Source organism: Neomonachus schauinslandi, chromosome 12, assembly GCF_002201575.2.
Source record: "Neomonachus schauinslandi chromosome 12, ASM220157v2, whole genome shotgun sequence".
Classification (NCBI taxonomy): Eukaryota; Metazoa; Chordata; class Mammalia; order Carnivora; family Phocidae; genus Neomonachus; species Neomonachus schauinslandi.
In genome coordinates, this window is record NC_058414.1 from 104,255,454 (window position 1) to 104,280,371 (window position 24,918).

At 45.2% G+C, this 24,918-nt stretch overlaps 1 protein-coding gene across 2 annotated transcripts in view; it reads left to right on the forward strand.

Moving 5' to 3' along the window:
* The window catches only part of UBE3C (ubiquitin protein ligase E3C), a 123,207-nt gene extending 98,490 nt beyond the window's left edge, over positions 1-24,717 (forward strand). For both annotated transcript variants that reach the window (XM_021692757.2, XM_021692758.2), the window contains exons 20-23: positions 6,956-7,144; positions 7,244-7,310; positions 15,067-15,197; positions 22,958-24,717. In XM_021692757.2, the coding sequence (XP_021548432.1) occupies positions 6,956-7,144; positions 7,244-7,310; positions 15,067-15,197; positions 22,958-23,128 (558 nt within the window). In that variant the 3' untranslated portion in view covers positions 23,129-24,717. The remainder of the gene's footprint in view (positions 1-6,955; positions 7,145-7,243; positions 7,311-15,066; positions 15,198-22,957) is intronic.
* Positions 24,718-24,918: the final 201 nt, after the last annotated feature.

A 24,918-nucleotide genomic window follows, 5' to 3' on the forward strand; every position in this document is an offset into this window, starting at 1 on the left:
GACATTTGGGTTATTTCCACTTTTCAGCTGTTATGAAGAATATGCTGTGAACATTCTTGTACAACATACTGAACTGTGGAAGAATTGATAACATCTGGGATTTACTTCCAGTATGATGAGAGCAGGGGCAGTGGGTGGAGGTGGAGATGAGCTAGATTGGCCATGAGGTGGAACTTGCTAAAATAGGCGGTTGGGGGCGCCTGGGTGGCTCAGTCGGTTAAGCGACTGCCTTCGGCTCAGGTCGTGATCCTGGAGTCCCGGGATCGAGTCCCGCATCGGACTCCCTGCTCGGCAGGGGGTCTGCTTCTCCCTCTGACCCTCCCCCCTCTCATGTGCTTGCTCTCTCTCATTCTCTCTCTCTCAAATAAATAAATAAAATCTTTAAAAATAAGAAAAATAAAAATAAAATAGGCGGTCGGGGTGGGGGGCGGCATTCGGCGTACTTTTTTGTCTACATTAGCATACATTCACATGTTCCCGTAATTTACAAAACCTTTTTTAATGTATACAGACGAACAAAATTGAGGACCTTTGTGGTCGTAGTTGTTAATATCTCATTTTATCAGATTTTAAAGTGACCAGTGTGCTTCTCTATTTTTGGTCTGTTTTGTGGGGAAAAACAGCTTTTCTGCTATTGTTATTAGATCAGTAAACTTCTCTGAATCTAGTAGTTGTATTTTAACTATAAAACGATTGTTAACTGGGACGCCTGGGTGGCTCAGTTCTTAAGCGTCTGCCTTAAGCTCGGGTCATGATCCCAGGGTCCTGGGATCGAGTTCCGCATCGGGCTCCCTGCTCAGCAGGGAGTCTGCCTCTCCCTCTGCCCCTCCCCCTGCTTGTACTCTCACTCTCTCTCTAGCAAAGAGATAAGTAAAACCTTTAAAAAAAATTGTTACCTTTAAACTTCGTAAATTTCTGTTATTACTTGGTTTTTAATTCAGGCTTTCAAAGGTCATCAGCTTTGCCAGCTTAAAAGTAACTTCATATTAAATCTATACTTAGTGTTTAGTCAAATCACCATTGATAATGCATTGATCCATTCAGGGTACTCCTTAACCTAACCCTCCAGGTTGTCAGCACTAACATTTTATTTTGATAAACACATGTACTGAACAAATTTGAGTTGATGCAATTTGGGTTATTTTTAAATCATATTACCTACTTGCCACTGTGCCTCACCTGTATTTCTTCGTGCGCTCATGAGACAGTGTTGCCACTCCGTACCAGCCATGATGCTATCATGCATAGGAGGTTTTTTCTAAACTAGGAGAGCATACACGTTCTAACAGGGGAGGCAGATGTGAGCAGTAGCTCAGCTCCAAGTAGTTCAGGGGAGAGCTACCTGGGAGAGACGCTGGGGGGGGTGGAAAGGCGTTCACCAAGTAGGTGAGCACATTTAGAAGTGGCTAAGCTTAGGGGTGTACAAGAGTAGGTAGACAGATGCCAGCAAATCTGGGCTTCTCCTGCCATCGCGGAGTACAGTTAGAGGCCTTGGGCTTTAGAAAGGGTAAAGATGCACTCAGAAGGAGAACCGGTGTTTCATTCCATAGCTGGTTTGCAGTATTTCATTGCTTCAGGGTAAGAGGGCCTAAACCGGTGCATTTCAGAGCCAATAGGAAAATGAATAACAAGAAAACACTTGGGGGCACCTGGCTGGATTGGTCGGTCAGTGGAGTGTGTGGCTCTTGATCTCAGGGTTGTAGATTCGAGCCCCATGTTGGATGTAGAGATTACTTAAAAAAAAAAAAAAAAAAAAAATCCTTAAAAAAGAAAGAAGAAAACCCTTGAGCCTTCCCAGGAAGCTGAGATTTTGATTCTGTGAGTCAGGGCAGGACCCAGGAGCAGCCTGCTTATTTCCTGGGTCAGGTGGTTCAGAATTCAGAGAAACCACAACTTGGGGGTTAAGCAATGAAAAAGTTTTAATGAGAGAACGTCTGTATGATCTTCATTTTTAAAGTTACGGTCTGTAGGTGTAGGTTAGTATCTTGAGCGAAGTTGATTTTATTTGAGTCAGAGGAGGATGGGGCAGGCAGGGCATTCTTGCACTGAACTCCCTGTTCCCTCGTGCCCTGGTGCCCACCATTCTACTTTGGGTCTCTGTGAGTTTGACGACTGTGAGGACCTCATCTAAGTGCAGTCATATAGTGCTTGTCCTTTTGTGACGGGTTTATTTCACTGAGCTTGATGTCCTCCAAGTTCACCTGTGATGTAGCACAAGTCAGAATTTCTTCCTTCTTAAGGCTAATACCCCATACAGATGACGTTTGTTTAGCCATTCATCCCTCGATGGACATGAGAGTTGTCTCCACTCTCATGAATAATGATGCCACAGTAATGATGTACATGGGCTGTACAAATACCTGTTCGAGTCCCTGCTTTCCGTTCTCATGGGTATATACCTAGAAGTGGGATTGCTGGGTCACACAAGAATCCTAATGTTTAACTTTTTGAGGACCTACATGCCATTTTCCATGGTGGCTGCACTGTTGCTCTTTCCACCAGCACCACACAAGGGTTCCAATCTCTCCCTGTGTTGCCAACACTTGTTTTCTGCTTTCTTTTCTCTCTCTCTCAGTCTTTTTTAAAAACTCACAGCCGTCGTCCTGGGTGCGAAGTGCTGTCTCATTGTGCTTTGTGGTGCACAGAGCCCTACTAGTCCGGGACTGCTTCGGGAAGGCTCCGAGGTGTGAGACCTTTGTGTTGGCTCCCTCCCTGGGCTGCAGGACCGTTGCATGGCCCCCACACCAGGGATGTCTTCAGAAACTAAGTTAAGAAGCACACACAGACTTACACATCCTAGTTCTAAACTCTCTGGGTATTTTTAAATGTCTGTCTTCGTGGTGCTTGAATTTTAGTCTATTTCTTGGCCTTTAAAAAGCTGCCTATTGGGGCGCCTGGGTGGCTCATTTGTTAAGCGTCTGCCTTCGGCTCAGGTCATGATCCCGGGGTCCTGGGATCGAGCCCCGCATCGGGCTCCCTGCTCGGCGGGAAGCCTGCTTCTCCCTCTGCCTCTGCCTCTCTATCTCTCATGAATAAATAAATAAAATCTTTAAAAAAAAAAAATTACGTATTTAATGGGGTGCCTGGGTGGCTCAGACAGTTAAGCGTCCAACTCTTGGTTTTAGCTCAGTCATGATCTTGGGGTCGTGAGATCGAGCCCCACGTAGGAGCTCCGCACTCGGCAGGGAGTCTGCTTGGGATTCTCCTCTCTTCTCCCTCTGTCCCCCGACCCCCACTGTACATGTGCACGAACTCTCGCTCTCTCAAATAAATAAATAAGTAAAATCTTAAAAAAAAAACAAAACAAAACAAAAAAAAAACTAGCTATTGAAGAAATAGGTGTGGATTAAACCCTAAGTGGGAATATAGGAAATGATACCACCTTGGGTCTCCCGCTTCCCTGTCTTACTTGGACACCTCTAGGCGTTGTTGAGAACTGACCTCAACACTGTGAGAGAAGATAAGAATGAGGAGGACAGAACCATTCTGTTTGGTTACAGCTTACTTAGTTGCTTTTGTTTGCACCTCTTCATTTTATAGAGCTGAAGTTGCAGCATGCAGAATTCAGATTTTTGTGAAAGATGAGGTTTGTTCCTGGCGTGAGGACACTGAACACACAGACAGTGATGCTGCTCGCCCTGCTGTCTCGCTCCCATCTGGTGGCATGATTTAAAAAATGAAATAAAAGCGCCAGGGCAGTCAGTTTTATAATGACCTGTCCACGGCCTTTGCTAATGGGAGTATTTCCCATTTTTCCTCCTGAAATAGATGGTAATAGTGAAATGTCGCATATGTAAGAGTTCCATTAAAGCACCACTGGTAATATTGGAATCTATTAAAAGCAAAAGTGTGAAGTTACAATGTTCCAATTATTCATAGAAATTCCCACTGAATAAAGAGATTATGGATGACAATGCAGAGGAATAATTTCACTAAAGAGTCCAACAGGAAAAATTGAGAAAGTCACTGGTAAAGCAGCCAATTTGTGGGGGAGATCTTACAGATTTCTACAGAGAGAGATATAAAAACATAGTCCTCTATACAGGTTTAAGTTTGTAAAATACTATGATTTAAAGATTTCTAATATGCAAGTACTTCATTATGTTGGTAGGTTACGTTAATCAGTCTCCCCTTTTAAAATACTAGTGTTGGGCGCCTGGGTGGCTCGGTCGGTTGAGCGACTGCCTTCGGCTCGGGTCGTGATCCTGGAGTCCCGGGATCGAGTCCCGCATCGGGCTCCCTGCTCAGCGGGGGGTCTGCTTCTCCCTCTGACCCTCTTTCCTCTCGTGCTCTCTCTCATTCTCTCTCTCTCAAATAAATAAGTAAAATCTTAAAATAAAATAAAATAAAATAATAGTGTTCCTCCCCAACTTGTTTTCTCCGGTAAAACCAATGTGGCTGTTAGCCTGCCTAAAAACAAACACGAAATTTTGGACCACGAACCTGTACACATATCTTTGCTGAGGAAAGTGCTCAGGGTTTCAGATGGCTCCGTGAGTGATCATCGTTACGTACGAGGCATGAACGTGAGTCACGAGTCCTCGCGAAAGTCCGGACTTGCCGCAGTGGCGCTTCCCCGCCTTCGGGGGTCATGGACGTGGCTCCGGGGTGAGGTGAGCTCGTGCGGGTGGTGAGCACTTGAGGCCCCGAGCCTTCTGCAGCTGGACTCAGGACTGTCAGGGAGGAGAGCTCTTCGAAGAAGAGCTGCTCTAGTTCCATACTCAGAGGTGTCAGTGTGCCCCCAAAACTGAAATCCCGGGACAGATTTGACGTGATTTTAGACACAGAGAGTTGTTTTGCTGTAGCCTAGAGAGGAGCTTAGACGACCACGGCGCAGCCCCTGTGCGGCCACTGGAAATGGCATCGCCATCTGATCAGGCAGGGTGACTGGGGCTTTGGAAGTCCTTTACCTGATCGTTTCCCGGGTCCTTTGTCTTCGAATCACTCAGCACATGCTCATTTATTACCTGTTGTTAATCCACTTAAGGTAAGGAGTGGTAGTTTGTACATTAAAACAGAGCCACGAGCGCGAGGCCCAGGTGACAGATGGCCCGTCAGCGGGCGGCGAGCACGGGAGGCATTGTGGCCTCTCCCTGGAGCAGAGACGAGCAAGGAGATGTGGGTGCAGAGCCTTTCTTAGGCCTCTGGTTCCAGCGTGGAGCACGAGAGTTAGTGAGAAGGGAGGCGTCATCTAGAACGTGCACTGTGGAAAGAAGCAAATCCAATAAAGCTTTGTAACGTCTGTAGCGTGAGATGGCCACGTAACCACTGGGTGTACGATGATTTCAGTATAGCTCTTCAGCAGATGGTAAAATGGCCTTTCTCTCAAGTGGTAAAAAAAAAAGCTGGCTGAAATGCCGTTACCCAGACGGGGAGGCGTTGTCTTCATTATGACAGAACCAGGAGGGGGACGTTTTCGCGGTTTCCGTAGCCCGCAGTCTGGGCAGCGCTCTGTTTTCACCCCCAGAGGTTTGCCACCCACGGGTCATTCGGGAATGGCTTGTTCACTTACTGTGGATTTGTCTTCTGGTTCTTCATCCTCAGCACAGACGGCCTCCTCCAAATGCATCTGAGTAAACAAACTTTAACAAGTGCATTCTTGTAAATGAGGCTGGTATGTTTATAATTGGCTGTGCTGTTTTGTCAATCACCTTTGGTTTATGTGAGTTTAGAGAACCACAGTTCTTTTTTTTTTTTTTTTTTTAAAGATTTTATTTATTTATTTGACAGAGAGAGAAACAGCGAGAGAGGAAACACAAGCAAGGGGAGTGGGAGAGGGAGAAGCAGGCTTCCTGCAGAGCAGGGAGTCCGATGCGGGGCTCGATCCCAGGACCCCAGGATCATGACCTGAGCCGAAGGCAGACGCTTAACGGCTGAGCCACTCAGGCGCCCCTAGAGAACCACAGTTCTAAGGTAGACCAAGCAGAAGTATCACCATCTTATTAATGACGAAAGCAGTTCCCGGGGCGAGGTGAGTTGCGGGCGTCGGCGTTACCGGGAGCGGGGAGAGCTGGCGTGTGGCCCCAGCTCCCGCCGAGGGCTTCCCGTGACGCTCCGGCGCAGCCGGCACCGCTCACCAGCTCTGTGCTAGACCGACGGGCTGTGCGAGCGTGGCTGCCTAAGGACAGAGGGTTGTCCTCTGAGGTTCAGTCATCTGAATGACGGTCAGTCACCTCTAATGGACCGCTGTCCTCTGAGTCCTGTTGAAAGTACTTCAGGGGCGCCTGCCCGGCTCAGTCCGTGGACGTGTGACTCCTGATCTCGGGGACATAGGTTCAAGCCCCACGTTGGGTGTAGAGATTGCTTAAACATAAAATCTTTAAAAATAATGAAAGAATAAAGTATGTCATAGTGGTAACAACATGATGGAGACCTTCAGTCCTTGGGCTGTATTTTCTCCAGAATGAATCCCTTTGGACATGTGTTCATTTTTTGGTTCATATCTTTGCCCCTTGTGATTCATAATTTATTTTAACTTTTAACTATTAGAGAAAGAGTGTGCACCTGTGTGTGAGTGGGGGGGGAGGGGCAGAGGGAGAGAGAATCTCAAGCAGGCTCCCCACTAAGCACGGAGTCCGATGCGGGGCTCGATCTCACGACCCTGAGATCATGAGCTGAGCCGAAATCAAGAGTCGGATGCCCAAACAACTGAGCCACCCAGGCGCCCCAGATTCCTAATTTTTTAAGACAAAGTTGCCATGATTATGTTGCTGCGTCACGTGCTATGGAGAAAGCACTGGTGGCTGACAACCCTAAAGACGGAACAGGATGCCCGGCTTTGGAGAATGCCGTCAGGTGTGCCAGCAGACTGGTGTGCACACCAGCTACACGGCTTTTTATGTAGATTCTCACGTACAAAGCAGTGCTGTCAAGTTTCTTTGAAGTAGGTGTTTCTTGCTTTCATTTTACTCTAGTCATACTGAGAATTTCCAGACCCTTATTTTAATATTTACAGGTAGTCGAACTAAAATTTGGTGGGAAAGACATTCCTGTCACCAGTGCCAACAGGATCGCGTATATCCACCTTGTCGCCGACTACAGGCTGAACAGGCAGATCCGTCAGCACTGTCTGGCCTTCAGACAGGGCCTGGCCAACGTGGTGAACCTGGAGTGGCTGCGAATGTTCGATCAGCAGGAGATCCAGGTACACTGCTCTCTGGCGCTTGGGGTCACAGCTGTCACGTAACACAGAAAAGCTGTCATAAAATCTACCTCAAATTTATGAATCGAACTTCTTTTTCAGGTGTTAATTTCTGGTGCACAAGTTCCCGTAAGTCTAGAGGACCTGAAGTCCTTTACAAACTATTCAGGTATGTTGTCACTACTAGTTACTAACCCTGAAAATGTTATAGATGATATTTCCAAACTTCCAAATTTTTCATATACTTTGTTTGGTAATACATCCACATGGTTTAGAGCCCAGCAAGTGAGGTGAGGGGTACAGGGACATCCCCAGCTGTCCCGTTCTGCTCTGCCTCTCCCACCACAAGTAGACACTCCTCTTGGTTCTTTACATATTTACGCACAAATACCAAGTTAATTCTTACTTTCCTCATCTTTACACACGATTCTGCCTCTTGTGGTTTTCTCTTCACACCAGGTCTTCTTAGCTCTCTACTAATGTATTGGGTTGCTTCCAGTCTTTTGCTTTTAAAACCGCGCTAGCGAAAAAAAGAACCCCCAAAAAACAAACAAAAAAAACTACTAACAATTAAAAAGAATAAACAAAAAAACTGGACCTCATTTTTATTGAATTAAACTTAAAAGTTTCTGCTCTTCAAGAAAATGAAAAACCAAAAAGAAGATATATAAATGGCCAATAAACACATAGAAAGATGCTCCACAGCATTAGGCATCAGAGAAATAATAAGATTGTTCAGAGGTGGAATTGGTGTATCTTTTGGGCATTTGTAAGTTTTTTTTAGATTAACCTCATATATACTTAGGAACAGTGAAAAGAAAAAAAAATCATCCTTAAAACAATTACTGTAATTTTAGTGAATTTTCATAGTCTATTCTAGTAATTTATAGTGTACATTCTGTTTATTTAGCATCAGAAATAAAAAAAAAAACTATTTCCAGCATGCAGACTCTCCTGCTGTCCTGCCCACCCTTGAGGTGTATTCAGTAAACTTCTGTCTCCTTAAAAAATAAATATATATATTTTTTCAAGCTGTTACTCTTGCCATTAATTTTTGAGGTTAAATAGATACATATGATTCCTTTAACCTTCCACTGTAATGAACAGTTTTGTGTATATTTCTAGGTATAAAGTCTTTTTTATTTTTTAATGAGAGAAGCCCAGAAGTTGAATTGCGTATTAGAGGATGGGAAGACTTCGGGGGTGAGATTAGGATGTGTAGGACTCAGGGAAAGTGTGGCACGCAGGGGCGCCTGGGTGGCTTAGTCATTAGGTGTCTGCCTTCAGCTCAGGTCATGGTCCCAGGGTCCTGGGATCGAGCCCCGCATCGGGCTCCCTGCTCAGCGGGAAGCCTGCTTCTCCCTCTCCCACTCCCCCTGCTTGTGTTCCCTCTCTCACTGTGTCTCTCTCTGTCAAATAAAAAAAAAAAGTGTGGCATGCAGTATTAGCATTTAGGAAATGGCGTACATTCTTGAGCTTGCTTGAGGCTAATTCCACACTTTCAGTTTTTTTTTCTCATCTGTAGGAAACTGTCCAAATCTTAAATACATTTTATAAAAATCTGCAGTTGTGAGCCATTGATTCTTACTTTTATTGCGCACACGGACATTTTAAAGTATATTTTTTTATTATTTTCTCCCAAAGATGTGTATGTATGTATGTATGTATTTATTTATTTATTTGAGAGAGAGCATGAGAGCACGAGTTGGGGAGGAGCAGACAGGGGGGGGCCAAGCAGACTCTGCGCTGATCATGGAGCCCAACGTGAGGCTCAGTGCAGGGCTCAATCCTAGGACCCTCATGATCATGACCCAGGCCGAAACCAAGAGTCGGGCGCTTAACTGACTGAGCCACCCAGGCGCCCCTGAAGTATTTTATATACCAGCACGCCTGGCTGGCTCAGTTGGAAGGACACATGACTCCTGATCTCAGGGTCATGGGTTCGAGCCCCACCTTGGAGGTAGAGATTGCTTTTTAAAAAAACAAAACATAGGGGCACCTGGGTGGCTCAGTCATTAAGCGTCTGCCTTCAGCTGAGGTCATGATCCCAGGGTCCTGGGATTGAGCCCCACGTCGGGCTCCCTGCTCAGCGGGAAGCCTGCTTCTCCCTCTGCCCCTGCTTGTGTTCCTTCTCTCGCTGTGTCCCTCTCTATCAAATAAATAAATAAAATCTTTAAATATATATATATAACATTTTTATTTTTATATATTTATATATATAAAAATGTTTTATATATCTTAGAAAATTTAAAATATATCCTTAAGTAAATGCGATGATGAAACTGCGTGCATGTGATAGCACATCTTTGAAGATGGGGTTGAGTAAGATCTAAGCAAAAGTGTTAAGTGGTCGTGGGATGATGAGGCACCTTTGCTTCTGTAAGGTATTATTTCCCTTTCTTTATTATCTGTTATATGCTGCATAAATCACTTTTCAAAACCAAGAAAACTTTAGAAAACCAAAAACGAAAACATTTCAGTGTCCGGGCACCTGGCTGGCTCCCTTGGTGGAGCGTGCAACTCTTGATCCCTTAATGAATTTACAGGTGACTTTTCTTCATTGTCCTTCTCTCTTTTCTGAATATTATGAAATGAAAATTTCTCTCAGAACAGTATTTAAGCCTTTAAAAACATACCCTGTATGGGAGTTCCAGCTACAGCTGAGTAAGGAGAGGATTTCTCTCCTCAAAGATCACCATTAGCCTAGTATCAAAAGAAAACAGAAATAACACAAGAAAATAATAGATTAATATCCCTCAGGAACATAGATGCAAAAATCCTTGAAATATTAGCAAACCGAATCCAGCAGCTAAGTAGCATTTACAGCATGAATGCAAGGTTAATTTGACATCTGAAAATGTATTAATGGAATATGCAGTGTTGGCAGTATAAAGAACAAAACCCATATGGTCGTCTCAGTAGATGCAGAAGAGAAAGAAAAAAGCAAGTGCATCCCTTGAGCATCTAAGCATCTCCTACCCGTTCAGGACGAAGACCCTCAGGGAACCAGGAACAGAAGGGAACTCCCTCACGCTGATGCAGGACATACACAGTACTTCGTAGCAGCCAGCACACGGTGACGGAAGGTTGAATGCTGCCTTCCTAAGTCAGAGGCACTTGACTGGGGTTTCTAGCTAGTACAATAAGGTGGGAGGGAGGAAAGGAAGGAGAAAAACATCCAGGTTGGAAAAGAAAAGTGAAAGAAGTAAAACTGTGGGCACCTGGGATGCTCAGTCGGTTAAGCGTCTCTGACTCTTGGTTTCGGCTCAGGTCATGATCTCAGGGTCATAAGTTCAAGCCCCATGTCAGGCTCCGAGCTGGGTGTAGAGCCTCCTTAAGATTCTCTCTCCCTCTCCTCTCCTCTCCCTCTGCCCCTCTACCCCCAAAAAAGGACTTAAGACTGTCTTTCTTCATAGATAGCTTGACAAAAAAACAAAAAATTTCAGCACCAATCAGGATACACAAACCAATTTTGTTTTTATGTACAATCCAAGAATGGAATTACTTCAACAGTTCCATTCAGAGTAACAGCAAAAGGAATAAAGTACAAATGCAGCAAAGTAAGGGTACACGGAAGACCCGTACGCTCCAAACTGCGTGACAGCACTGAGAGGAAATGGAGAGACAGCCCGTCGTCATGGGTCGGAGACTCCGTATCATCAAGATGTCATTCTCTTCGAGTTAATCTGCAGATTCAGCGCAACCCCGACCAAAATCCCAGCAAAATCCCTGTTTGTAAAAATACACAGGTTGAGGGCGCCTGGGTGGCTCAGTCGGTTAAGCGACTGCCTTCGGCTCGGGTCATGATCCTGGAGTCCCGGGATCGAGTCCCGCATCGGGCTCCCTGCTCAGCAGGGAGTCTGCTTCTCCCTCTGACCCTCCCCCCTCTCATGTGCTCTCTCTCTCATTCTCTCTCTCTCAAATAAATAAATAAATAAATAATCTTTAAAAAAAAAAAAATACACAGGTTGATTTTAAAACTCATTTGGAGATGTAAAGGACACAGTTTTGTAGAAGAGCAGCTATAGGAGTTATACTCTGATTTAAAACTTACTGTATGGCTGCGGTAGTCAAGACATTGTGGTATTGGCACAGGGATTGGCATATTGATCGATGGGACAAAGTCAGGACTCCAGAAACAAATCCTCACGTTTACGGTCAGTTGACCATTTACTTGACAGTACAGTCGTGCTGGGACAACATACTCACATGGAAAACAATGAGCTTAGACCTTCACCTCACACCCTGTGCAAAAACTAGCTCAACAGGATCAGAGGCCTGTTGGTAAAAGCCAGACCTGTGAAACCTCTAAAAGAACATAAAGGAGAAAATCGGCCTGGCTTTTGGATTAGACGGAGTTTTGGGTTGTACACCCAAGAGCACGGGCCAGAACAAAGAAATCGATAAAAAGTTGGGACTGCCTCAAAATTAAAGCTTTTGTGCTTCAAAAGATGCTATTAAGAAAATGAAAAGACAAGCCACAGATGGGGAGAAACTGTGTTCAGGGAATACATATAATATATATATGAAGAACGCTTACAACTTAGTAAGACAAGCAATTGAATTTAAAAACATGGCCAAAAAAAGTTTGACCTGAGAAGATCTATATAAATGGCCAGTAAGCAAATAAGCACAGGAACAGTTGTTTGACACGAAATCAAATCCTAATGAGAGATTACTACATACCCACTAGAGAGACTGTAATCAAGAAGATAGACAGTACCAAATGTTAGTGACTGCATGGAGAAATTGGAACCCTCTTGACTGAATGTGAAATGGTAGAGCCTCTTCAGAAAAGTTTACCATGATTTAAAAAGTTGATGTACTCCTACCTCACACCATATACAGAAATGAACCCCAAATGGGTCAACAACCTTAATGTAGGAGCTAAAAGCATAAAACTCTTAGGAGAAAACAGGTAGGTCTTTATGATCTTGGATTTGACATTGGATTCCTAGATATGCCAAAAACATGAGCAAAAAAGAAAAAATAAATATAAATTGGGCTTCATCAAAATTACAAATTTTGTACATCAAAAGACATTATCAAGAAAGTAAAAACACCAACCTATATAAGGGGAGAATATTTGAAAATCATACATATGTATTCAGAATAAATAAAGAATTCTTACAACTCAACAATAAGAAGACAAGCCAATTCAAAAATGGCAGAAGGCGTCAATAGACATTTCTCCAAAGAAGATATACAAACAGCTGGTGATCTCACACAGACGTGCAACATGACTAATCATTAGGGAGATGCAACAGAACAACAGTGAAACAGTTCACCCGTCCATGAAGATGACCGCACACAGGCACCGTATAGAGAGTAACAAGTGACGGCAGGGATGTGGAAACATTGGAGCCCTTGTTGGTTGCTGGCATGTGAAGGAGCCACTATGGAAAAATGGTTCGACCCCGCAGGAAGCTGAACATAGACTTACCATTTGACCCAGCAGTTCTACTCTGAAGTGTATATACCCAGAGGCATTGGAAGCAGGGACTGAAACACAGGTTGCACACACATATTCACACAGCGTTATTCACAGGAGCCCAGAGGTGAGGACAACCGAATGTCCTTCTGTGGATGGATGGAGGATCAGATGTGGTCTCTACACACATACAGTGGAATGCTATTAAGTCTTAAACAGGAATGAAGTTCTGATACATGCTACAACATGGAGCATCTCAAAAACACACAACCTATGTTGTATGATTCAACTTATATGAAATACCTGGAATGGGCAAATTCTTAGAGCCTGAAGAGTTAGAGACCTGTTAGAGGTCACCGGGGCTGGGGGAGGGGTAATGGGTGCAACTATTAATTGCTTAATAGTTAGCGTTTCTGTTTCGGGTGATGACATTTTGTAGGAAAAAGTGGTGGCTTGAGATTCTCTCCTTCTGCCCCCCCCCCACACACACACCACGCTGCTTGCTTGCTCTCTCTTTAAATAAATAAGTCTTTAAAAAAAAAAAGGGTTAGGGGTGCCTGGGTGGCTCAGTCGTTAAGCGTCTGCCTTCGGCTCAGGTCATGATCCCGAGGTCCTAGGATTGAGCCCCGCATCGGGCTCCCTGCTCCGCGGGAAGCCTGCTTCTCCCTCTCCCACTCCCCCTGCTTGTGTTCCCTCTCTCGCTGTGTCTCTTTCTGTCAAATAAATAAATAAAATCTTTAAAAAATAAAAAAAAAGGTTTAGGGATGCCTGGGTGGCTCAGTCGGTTGAGCATCTGCCTTTGGCTCAGGTCATGATCTCAGGGTCCTGGGATCAAGCCCAACGGAGAGTCGGCTTCTCCCTCTGCCCCTCCCCCTCTGCTCTTGTACTCTGTCTCTCACTCGCTCTCAAATAAATAAAATCTTAAAAAAAAAAAAAAGTTTAAATGGTGAAATTTATGTTCTGTATTTTACCACAATTTGAAGAAAGATCCCTGTGCAGACTCCTCTGTCCTGTGGAGTGCTGTTTCCCGAGCTTTCCTGTGAGGTCACTCTGACAAGGTTTTGGAGCTGGAGTGCCGTGTGGGCGGAGCGTTGTGGACGAGCCGTCTCTGAGAGTGCACCTGCAGACTCGGTTGTCTGCGGGGAACATGGACTTTGTTTGAGGAAGTGGGGGTGTTCCAAAGGGGCTTGCAGCCGTGTCTGCAGAACTCTAAATTTGCTAACATCATTTACATATACATATAAATATGCATGTCTGTATATGTACATAAACATATGCGTGTATCTCCCCTTCCTGTCATTAATTTTTATTGCTGTAAGTTTGAACTCTAATGTTTATGTAAAGGCAGATAATACCTAAGGTCATTCTGTCCCCACTATCAAGTCATAAGTTTAAAAAAATGAAATCAATCCAACCTTTCCTTTGCCAAGAAATTGTCTTGGGTTGTTTGCATTACCCTGTCTGCACTGAAAGCTTATACCTTTAATGATCTTAGCTATTCCAGTAAATAGGTTTTAAAATATTATCATATTCTTTTTGGTGCCAATTAATGCACTTAAGATATTTTATCGATGTTATTTCTGTAGTATATTAACAATGAGGGAACAATATATAGCAATTATTTCAGTTTTAGGAAGCACTTAACTAGATTAAAAGCTGTAAGTAGCAGATATTACAGTTGAGAATAGTGGTCTCATCGTGTGCTGGGTGGGTTGTTAGCCATGGTCTGTACCTTACTGTTACAAGGACAGGTGATAAAACGAATTTAGACACTAAGATCATGTTGGCAAAATAACTAGCTCTATTAGAAATAAAAATCCCAAAGTGTGCTCTTTTCAGATATATGGCTCTCATATAAATCCTTTGTTGTTTAGGGTCTGCTACTCAATAGAGGTGGGTTTTTAACTCCCAGCAGAGTTCTTAAAACTTAGACCCTTTTGCAGCATCATTGGCTGCCGGGGCTCATCCTCGTTCTGGCCTTTGGTATTTGGATCCTGACCTTCTCCCAGGAGCAGAATGAACGGTGTCTCTAGGGGGAACCTGGCTGGTCGGTTGGGAGTCAGGGTCGTGAGCTCCATGTTGGGCCTGGAGCCTACTTAAAAATTAAGAAAGGTGTCTCGGGGCACCTGGGTGGCTCAGTCTTTAGGCGTCTGCCTTCAGCTCGGGTCATGATCCCGGGGTCCTGGGATCGAGCCCCGCATCGGGCTCCCTGCTCCGCGGGAAGCCTGCTTCTCCCTCCCCCCACTCCCCCTACTTGTATTCCCTCTCTCCTGTCTCTCTCTCTCTGTCAGATAAATAAATAAATAAAATCTTTAAAAAAGAAAAGAAAAGAAAGGTGTCTCTAGAGTTGGCTCTCAGCCACGAGCTGGCATCTGTCACTGGCAGGTGGAATGGTAGGAATCACTCTTACCAGTTGGTTGCTTTGGTGTTTTTCGGATAATACCGCTTTGCAGTTACCTGGTTTGTGATAAAACATTTGTTCCTGTTATCACAGGAGGCTATTCCGCTGACCATCCTGTAATCAAAGTCTTTTGGAGAGTTGTGGAAGGATTCACCGATGAAGAAAAGCGCAAGCTGCTCAAGTTCGTAACGAGCTGCTCCCGACCCCCTCTCTTGGGGTTTAAGGTACACAGCTTATGTGTCATTTGCTTTAAAAACCAACTTGTAAGCAGGAAAGGCAGCAGGATATCAGGTGGGATTAAATGATGTAGTGCGCTGTCCACGGTTCTCAGGGGAGTAACATTTACCGTGTAGAGCGTTTATAACACCAGTTTCTCTGTATTTTTAGCTACATTAACTATTTCGGCCAGATCAGTTACATATTGGTCATGATGTGTATTTCATGGTGCTGGTCTCCGGGTTACCTGCTGATGCGGCCGCTGTGATCGTGACGGCCTGTGAGCAGGGCCTGCTGGCTGGGGAGCCCTGGGCAGGGCTCGGGGGATGTAAAGTACCATCTCCTCAGTTTTACTCTGAACTGAAGAAAACACGAGCTAAAAATGGGGATGTAGTGTGTTTGGGAAGAATAATGTGGGAGCAAAAGTGCAGTTGACCTTTGAACAATGTGGGGTTAGGGGTGCTGACCACCCCCCCCCCCAAGCAGCAGAAAATCCACAGATAACTTTTGACTCTTCAAAAACAACTACTACAGCCTGCTCTTCATGGGAAGCCTTACCAATAACAAGCAGTCGAGTAACACGTCTTCTACACTCTATTCTTACGATAAAGTAAGCTAGAGGAAAGGAGATGTTGAAATCCTAAGAGAAAATACCTGTCTAGTACTGATCTGTATTTATCGGAAAAATCTGCATGTAAGTGGATTCGCGCAGTTCAAACCAGTATTATTCAAGGATCAGTGGGATATTTTTCCCTGTTGTTAGCTGTTACTTTTTCATGTTACTTATCATTTCTGATCATTAATTCAGCTTAATATTTTTAGCAATTAAAATTGGTTAGGGGACAGTTAGAGAGGTTCCCTTATTCATTGCCAATTAAAATAAAGCAATATTAATAGTTTAAAATACACAGTGGTGTATATAATATAGAAGAATATCAAGTTACATAAGCACTGAATATTGCTTGTGCAGGTGAAACTTACAGAAGGCATGTACTTTCCCATAACCTTCTATCCATGAGTTATATAGGAATTACTCTTTTCTTCAAATTTTTACTTTGAAATTATTTTAAAAGTATGGAAAAGTTGTGAGAGTTGAATAAAGAACTTCTAGTATGTAAATTGCACTTCAATCAAGCTATTTTTATTTATTTTACTTATTTTATTTTTACTGGTATATATTTTTAGAGAGGGAGAGAGGGAGTTGGGGGCAGAAGGGGAGAGAGAATCTCAAGCAGACTCCACACCCAGCACAAAGGCTGACTTGGGGTTTGATCTCACAACGCTGAGATCACGACCTGAGCCAAAATCAAGAGTCAGACGCTTAACCCACGGAGCCACCCAGGAGCCCTTTAATCAAACTATTTTTAAAAATTGACATCAGTAGGGGCGCCTGGCTGGCTCAGGCGGTGGAGCATCCGACTCTTGATCTCAGGGTTGTGAGTTCGAGGCCACGTTAGGTGTCGAGATTACTTAAAAATAAAAACAAAAAAATCTTTAAAAAAATGACTATCGGTAGCTTCATACAGCATTCCAGTAGTGCCATCCGAGCTAGAGCCATAAAGTGGAGAAGTTGGGGGGGTTGGCGTGAGTTCGGTGGTTTGATTGTTCACAGGACCTGCGTAATTGACACTGCTGTAGTTTGGAAGCTGGATAATTTTCAATGACTTTAGAACTAAAATCACTCCTCTGTCTTCCAAAGTATCAGAGGAGGAGAATAAGCCCAAAAAGACAAACAGAACCCACTTCATTAACCAGATACAGAAAACACTAAGAATCATGAAATAGACACGGAACGTTATTGAGAGAAGGCTGAACCATCACAACAAGGAATGTGCATAGAATAAACTCATCTGTTAAGGGAAAGAACTTTCAGACTGGGTTAAAAAAACTCTGCTGTGTACAAGCAACACACCTAAACAAAGTGATTCAGAAAGATTGAGTGATGTTTCTGGTTTGGTGTATAACTGCCCCCTGGTGACCCCAAAAGAACTAGATGGATCAGCTCCACGGTTTTATGCCCTGGCACATGTGACCAGATATGAAAACAGGCCTCTGTGCATCTAAAGAAAATCAGGCAATAGCCTGAAAGAAACACGTCTGTGCTTTTTGGTTCCTCTTGGGCTTGTCGTGAAGTCTGGGGATGTTGCCGTGTTGGGGCCTGGAGAGCGGGAAGAACGCGGGGGAGGCTCGCAAGTGTGCAAACCAGTGGGACCAAGGAGAGGGTCTTCTGAGGGCCAGGTTTTATCATCTAGTCATGGGAACAGTCATATAAATTAAATTCTTACATACTAAGATTGTAATACGATTAGGTAGTTTTATCAGTGACCTTTATTATGAGAGACTAGGCTTCTAGAATCTTCCAGTTTTCAAAATGACACCAAACCTAGAGGTAAGAAAATTAAGGACCTAGTTTCATGAAAGGAAGTTAGGAAGACCTACTCCCATCAAAACTGAGTGGAGGACCCAGAGATTTCTGCCAGCTCCTGATTAATTTAGTCCAGGGCCAGAAAGAACTAGGGGTGTTGCTGGAAGGGGAAGGTTCCAGAGATTTTGGCAGCCAGTGGAAGAGTCTGTGTTAAAAGGCCTGTGGGAGCGTCGCATGTTTACAGGGAAGGAGAAGTTTGGGGGGTTTACGTTAGCTTTTAAAATCCCACATGGAGGGCGCCTGGGTGGCTCAGTCGGTTAAGCGTCTGCCTTTGGCTCAGTCATGATCCCAGATCCTGGGATCCAGTCCCGCGTCGGGCTCCCTGCTTGGTGGGAAGGCTGCTTCTCCCTCTGCCTCTGCCTGCCGCTCCCCCTGCTTGTGCGCACCCTCTCTCTCTCTCTCTCTGGCAAATAAATAAAACAAAATCCCACATAGAGCCATAGTGAGAACAAACACTCTTGTCCCCTGTTGGTGACCCCACACAATCCTAACTGAGCTGTCATTGTACCATGAAAAATGCTTTGGGGAGCTATGAGATAATCTTCCTATTTTAGATTTTTTTTTCAAGGATCTAAAATACATTAAATATGAAATTTAATTTAGAGTTTTCAAATATCTTTGCAGTTGTCCTAAGTTAGGCTCTGAAGGTGGAAAAAAATCACTTTAATATTTGTGCTTTCCAGTTGGCTCGGCATGCCCGGTGAGAGTGTCCTTCAGTCCAAGTCCTGTAAAGAGCAAAGGCAAACTTGCATAATTTAAAAGTTACGAAACTCCTTAGTGCCGGATTATTGGAGAAGAATAGCGTCTGCTAAAGCTAATTAAAGTTTAATATGTTCAATGAATGTGATTGTTACAGACAAAAAAATCATTAAAGCGCTGTAGAAAATTGTTAAGTTGCCATCAGGCCACATAACAAATTGATGATTTTTCTCACTCTGAATTAATGCAAATTCCCGTTGTGCTCTATTTAATTATGCACGAAATGGTGCCCTTGACTCAGATTTCAGTGAAAAACTTCATTTTTTTTACTTTTAAGTCTCCAAATAGGAAATTCAATTAGCATTATGAAAGAAATGCTAAAATGGGGCATTTAATTCCAAATGTATTTCAGGCTCTTCCCATTTAGCCAGTCACTCACCTTTCTCCCTGTGCTCACTGACTCTGCCTTCAGAGGTCCTTTTGTGTTTCAAAATGTGATGTTTTCATTTTAGTTTATTCAAGCATTTGAGAAAATTGCCCTCCATGTACTCAGAATGTGAAATAATTTAATGTGCTGTTTCTCTTTTGGTTTCTGTTTGGACACTTCCATGAGACACTTTTAAAATAGCGTATAAACTATAATTCTTAAAAAGACAGTGGTTTTTAGCACATACTGTATGCCACGTGTACTGTTTAAATGAAGTTTTAAATTTAACAGTGAGAAACATACAAAGGCTAATAATAAGTGTGTAAGTCTGAGTCAGCATTTTGTGGGCTGTGTTGTTGCTCAGTTTTGCCCACATTGTAAAGTACATGCTAAATTCAACACACAAATGAAACGAAACCGCAGAGAAGCAGTTTGGGCCAGTTGGGCGCCCGCTGTGCTGGGCAACAGGGTTCAGGCGCCTCCGGGGGTCCCCATCCGAGCGGGGACATGGCTCCAATTTTGTTCTCCCGTTTCCACAGCGGGTGGTTAGTAGGTAATTATTTTTTATACTCTTTGATCATAATTCTTGAATATAATTTAAGCTAATGATGTGCTCAGTTTTATAGGCTTTTTTTCACTCAACATTACATCAGGATCATTTTTCCTCATATTAAAACATCTTTGAAATATTTTTAATAAACTTCATAATGTCCCATCATGCAAATTTACCACAATTGACTTACAGTTTCTTATTAGTTGTTTACAACTCTTCCTTCCTTTTGATGCCAGGAACATCCTTGTGCATAAATCATGGTCTGTATCTCTGGTTGTCTGCTTAGGATGCAGTCCTGGAAGTGGAGGTCAGAGGACGTGCATGTGTGTGGCTCCCGGCGCCCGCGCCACACCGGCCTCGTGGGCAGCTAGGCCAGGCTGTGCCTTGGAGAAGCTGCTAGCGGTGTCGGTGTGAGCCTTTGCTCCGGTGTTGGAAGCCCAGCTGTCTTGTCACAGCTCTGAGGAGGAAGCATGTGACAGGTGTGCGGGGCACTGACCCGGAGCTGAAACCACCCTGTGCCAGATGCCAGCCAGGTGGCGGGGGGGGGGGGGGGGGGCGCCGTTTTGCTCTCCTGGGCCCCGTTTTCTGGTACAGTGAGGGGTGCAGCAGCTAGCTGGGTGTCTGAAATCCTGTAGCAAGGGAGCTAAAACCAGGCTTGCCTGAGAGTTGGCAGATTCAGGCTTTCAGGATGAAGACCGTCTCCACTTCATCGCGCTCCTGTTGGAGGACGACATGTAAATCACGTCTTGTGTCTAATGGTGTTTGTTGTAAGAGGGAGATAGAGTCCCTGGTTATTTGTGGCTATGAAAGAGCTGGCCTTCCCAGAGATCGCACGTTCAGCCTGCCTGATCGAGTTAACCTGCAGATACATCTGCACAGGGTGAGGTGACTTAGCACGTGCGTATTCATAGCGTCGTCATTGGTAAAATTAGTAAGTAAAATAAATAACGTAACTGTCCATCAACAAGTGGTGCTGCATACATCTAGTAGAAGACCATACAGCCTCAAAAGAGGGAAGCAGATTGATTGAGAAAGATCATAGAGACAGAGTATCATGTGAACGATGATCGAGGTCCACACAGTGTGCTTAGTGTGCTAACGTTTTCTATTTTAAAGTGGGGAGGGAGGAGATACTTTCTTGTCTGTGCACGAATCTCTGTGAGAAGGTACTTCAGACCCTGAGCACGGCTGCTCATGGGCCGGGAGCCAGCAGCTGGGATGGAGAGAGTTTGCGCTGTGCCTGAGAAAACAGTGTCTAAAACATAAGCGCTTAGTCCCTTCGTCCTGCCAGCGCTGCTGGGACAACGGCCACGCCGTCCGCCGCCCTCTTGTCCCGTACCTGGTCACTGAACTCACGGAGGAGCTCGGTCGCTCCTCTGTACGTCTTGTGAACCTGGTCATTAGAGGACCATCAGACTCCGGATTTGGATTTTCCTTTTTTGGCAGTAGTGTTGCATAGATAAAACGTCGTCTGCTTTACATTGTGTCACTTCAGTGTCAAAGACCCAGGGTCTGAGTCGGCGGCCGGAGGGGCCGGGACTGGCGTGCGGCTTCGGTCCGCCTGCTGCAGAGGCCCCTTGCGGCCGCGCCCTAGACCCGTTCTTTCCTGTGCTTGTGAAACAGCCACGGTCCACCTGCAGCATCTTTTCACTTCTTAGGAGACATTTCCCCCGAAGAAAAACTTTATTTTTTCTCATCAGTTATTTGGTTACCCTGAGGACTCTTTGTGCAGAAATGATACCTCCTTAAGGCAACCATATGTTTAGCCGCTTTACTATCACCACGAACGCATGGACTTTCACATTTTGCGTGTTTCAGTCAATTACAAGCATTCCTTTTCGCCTTCCGAGCGTGCATCTGTGGGCAGGGGCTGCCCTCAGGTGGGCCTTCCAACCCACCTGAAGGCAGGGGGAGTGTGGGGTGGCTGGCTTTCTGGTGTACACACGGTGACACTTGTGCATTTCCTGGCTCCACATGGAATCCCGTATTTTCCCAAGGAGCCCTGGTTCCTTCCCATGAGAAATGGGTCTACAGAAACCAAACCTGGGCACTCAGGCTGTTCATTGTCACATGTGGTTATTGTTTCCAGGCCCTGGAAACCATGGACAGCGTTAGGAAATGGGTGCGGTTTTTTCCCTAAGAGAAAAATACATCACAAGTTCAAACTGACATTTCCAATTCAAATTTAAACTTCCAAGGTTTTCGGGGTGGCTCAGTCGGTTAAGCATCTGCCTTCGGCTCAGGTCATGATCCCAGGGTCCTGGGTTCGAGCCCCACATTGGGCTCCTGGCTCAGTGGGAAGCCTGCTTCTCCCTCTCCCTCTGCCTCTCTCCCTGCTCATGCTCTCTCTCTCTCTCTCTCTATCTCTGTGTCTCAAATGAATAAATAAAATCTTAAAAAAAAAAAAAATTTAGGGCGCCTGGGTGGCTCAGTTGGTTGGGCGACTGCCTTCAGCTCGGGTCATGATCCTGGAGACCCGGGATCGAGTCCCGCATCGGGCTCCCTGCTGTGCGGGGAGTCTGCTTCTCCCTCTGACCCTCCCCCCTCTCATGTGCTCTCTCTCTCAAATAAATAAATAAAATCTTTAAAAAAAAAAAAAAAAAAAAAATTTAAACTTCCAAGGTTTTTATTTCTTTGATTTTATATTTGGATCTTATTTTAACGGGGACAGTTGTGGTTTTTAATTTGCTTTTTTTTTTTTAAGATTTTATTTATTTATTTGACAGAGAGAGACACAGTGAGAGAGGGAACACAAGCAGGGGGAGTGGGAGAGGGAGAAGCAGGCTTCCCGCTGAGCAGGGAGCCCGATGTGGGACTCGATCCCAGGACCGACCCTGGGATCATGACCTGAGCCGAAGGCAGACGCTTAATGACTGAGCCACCCAGGCGCCCTTAGTTTGCTCTTTTGCTTCATCTCCTAGTGAATTCTGGAGTCCCACAGTCTGTTACTATCCCACATAGATGCGCAGCAGTCGTAAGGAGCACTGTGGTGGTTTTAGAACAACACTGCGGGGGCGGGGGGGCGCCTGGGCGGCTCCCTGCTCGCACTCAAGCCCTCTCTCTCAAATAAATAAAATCTTAAAAAAAAAAAACAACACCCAGAATAACGCCTCCCTGTGTGATTAAGCTGCCAATGCGTAGGTTCCTTTGTTTCATTTTGCTTTCAATATTTTGAGGTTGCTGTTTTCCTCCCCTTTTGAGTGAATTTGGGTTTTTTTTTCTGTTGTGACATCCGAGTGGCTCAGAGTTTAGAGAAGACGAGCTCTGTCACTGTTCCTCCACCCCCCTGCTCTGTCCCCCTGGGTGGCTTCTGTTCTGACATAAGCAAGTGGGCGTATATATTCAGGTCTTCCCTCTCGTACCTTCTTGAATTTAAACAAATTTTTAAAAGACTAAAACTGTGGAGGCCCTGCTCACTGGAGAGGTTCTGTTTCCCGTGAGTGAACGTTATTCTTGTCCTTTCTCATGCACAAAGTGCAGGGCACAGTGTTTGGTATTCTGCAGAGCTCAGTCTGGAGCATCATAAAAAACCAGATGTCTTTTGGGAAAATGTGACCACAACAACGTTTTACTGTTTGAAGCAGGCAGGTTTTGTGTGCTTTTAAAAAATCCATTCAAGGGCCGCCTGTTAAAGCCGCGTCCTGCACACCTGCTTTCTTTTTAGGAGCTGTACCCCGCGTTCTGCATTCACAACGGAGGCTCTGACCTCGAGCGGCTCCCCACGGCCAGCACCTGCATGAACCTGCTGAAGCTCCCTGAGTTCTATGACGAGACCCTTCTGCGAAGTAAGCTTCTCTACGCCATCGAATGTGCTGCTGGCTTTGAGCTGAGCTGAGCCCAGACGGGGACTGACCCTCCGCAGAGGAGTGCCTGTGGCCGCACCGTGGGCAGCTCCCCCGGCCGCTGAGGGTGCTGGGGCCGGACTCCTGCCGCTCTCCTGCCCCCCTCCCGTCCCTCACGCCCCCTCCTCCATTTTCTAGATGGTCCGTTAAGTCATGGTCGCTCACTTAGATGGACACTGCTTTTCCGATAACTTAGAGTAACCAATGTTATGTGCCATGTGGCTACTTGAGTAACTTTGCCAAGAAGAGCACAGTTTTAAGACTAGTGGCAACTCAGTGAAATTAACCAAAGATGAAGCTTTGGCTTTGCTGATGGACTCGAGCCCTTCCTGGGCTGGGGGGTGCTGGGGGGGGGCGGGGGGCAGCGCGTTTGCTCGGTCCGCAGAGACACTGGGTCTGAGAGATAGAGCCCGTTGCTTCTCGTGTGGCTGAATTGTTTACAGTCCTGTTAAAACTAAAGGCATTTTCTCTCCTGCTGCCTTTTCCCAAAATGGTTAGGTTTGGAAAATACACAACAATGATAATACTGTATTTGTGCTTTTTAAGCCATTCCCCTGAACGGGACTAGCATGCTTGTTTCGGTTTACCGTTGACCGCATCATGGTGGTTTGGGTATTCCTGTGTGTGGGTGTGTGTGAGGGGAGACTTCATCCTTCTTCCATTTCTGGCTCCACCTCGTGGCCGCAGAGCTTCCGGGAGAGGGGAGGGGCTCGTCCGGTTCCCGCGGCCCGCGTGGCCCGCATCGGCGGCGACTTGGAGAGAGCAGACACTGGCATCGATTCGAGTCACTTGAACCAAAGTGGGAGGCTGCGGGTTTGCACTGGGCGCCGCCTGCCGTGGAGGCCGGCCACCCTCCTCCCCCGGGGCTGCGCCCTCTTGCCGGATATCTGGGCCGTGGGCCACGCTTCTGCACCCTCTGCTTCTCGACGGTGCTGCGCTGAAGGAAGCCTGGACAGTCCCCAGCGCGTGTCCGGGGGAGGAGTGGTGGTGACTCTCTCTTAAAAAGGCACTTTATCAGGACCTACCTTGTTGCTGGGTGATTTCGGTCTCTGAAAACGGAGAGCGCGTCAGAGCGTCAGTCATGAGAGCCAGAGTGACCCTCGCTGATGCCGGGGTCTGGGGGCTCTTGCTCTGACCTCCCTCTGCCTCACCTAGCGTTTCCTGTCACTGGGCTGTGGGCTGTCCTATGGAATTGACCAGAATTAGCAATATGCTTTTAAATGCGGGGAAACTGAATGACACTTTTAAGACAATGACCATATCAAAACAAAATGTATAATTTCATAATTTGAATAATAAATTAAGTGTTTAACTGCTATTTGTAGTCTTGATATACAGAAATAAAATAATTAGGGTTTGTCCTTGGTTTTATTTTTATTTTAGGTTGGTTTATGTTGAATGTTCTGTATCTTCTCTGCATATTAGTTTGTGTATTTTATTATCAGTATTTTGAAAATGGATTATCTGGGACTGAAGGGAGATGGGCAATTACACTTACTTGGGTTTTTTTTCTCAGCTATTCTGAGCTTATTTATTTATTTGTATGTTCCAGTGGTTAAATATTTGCATTAAATGTTTTTTCCCCCAAGATTGTGTTGGAGTCACCCGAAATCATTGTGATTCGTTGCTAAAATGATTGTTTCATCACGGGTGTGTAAGTGCCGTCAGGTAATGCGGCGTAAGGACAGCCTGTGATTATTGCTGAGACCCCACCAGACTGGACAGGATGCCCGCCGTCTGCACACACAGATGCTCCAGCAGGCGGACGGGGGACCGCCCTCCC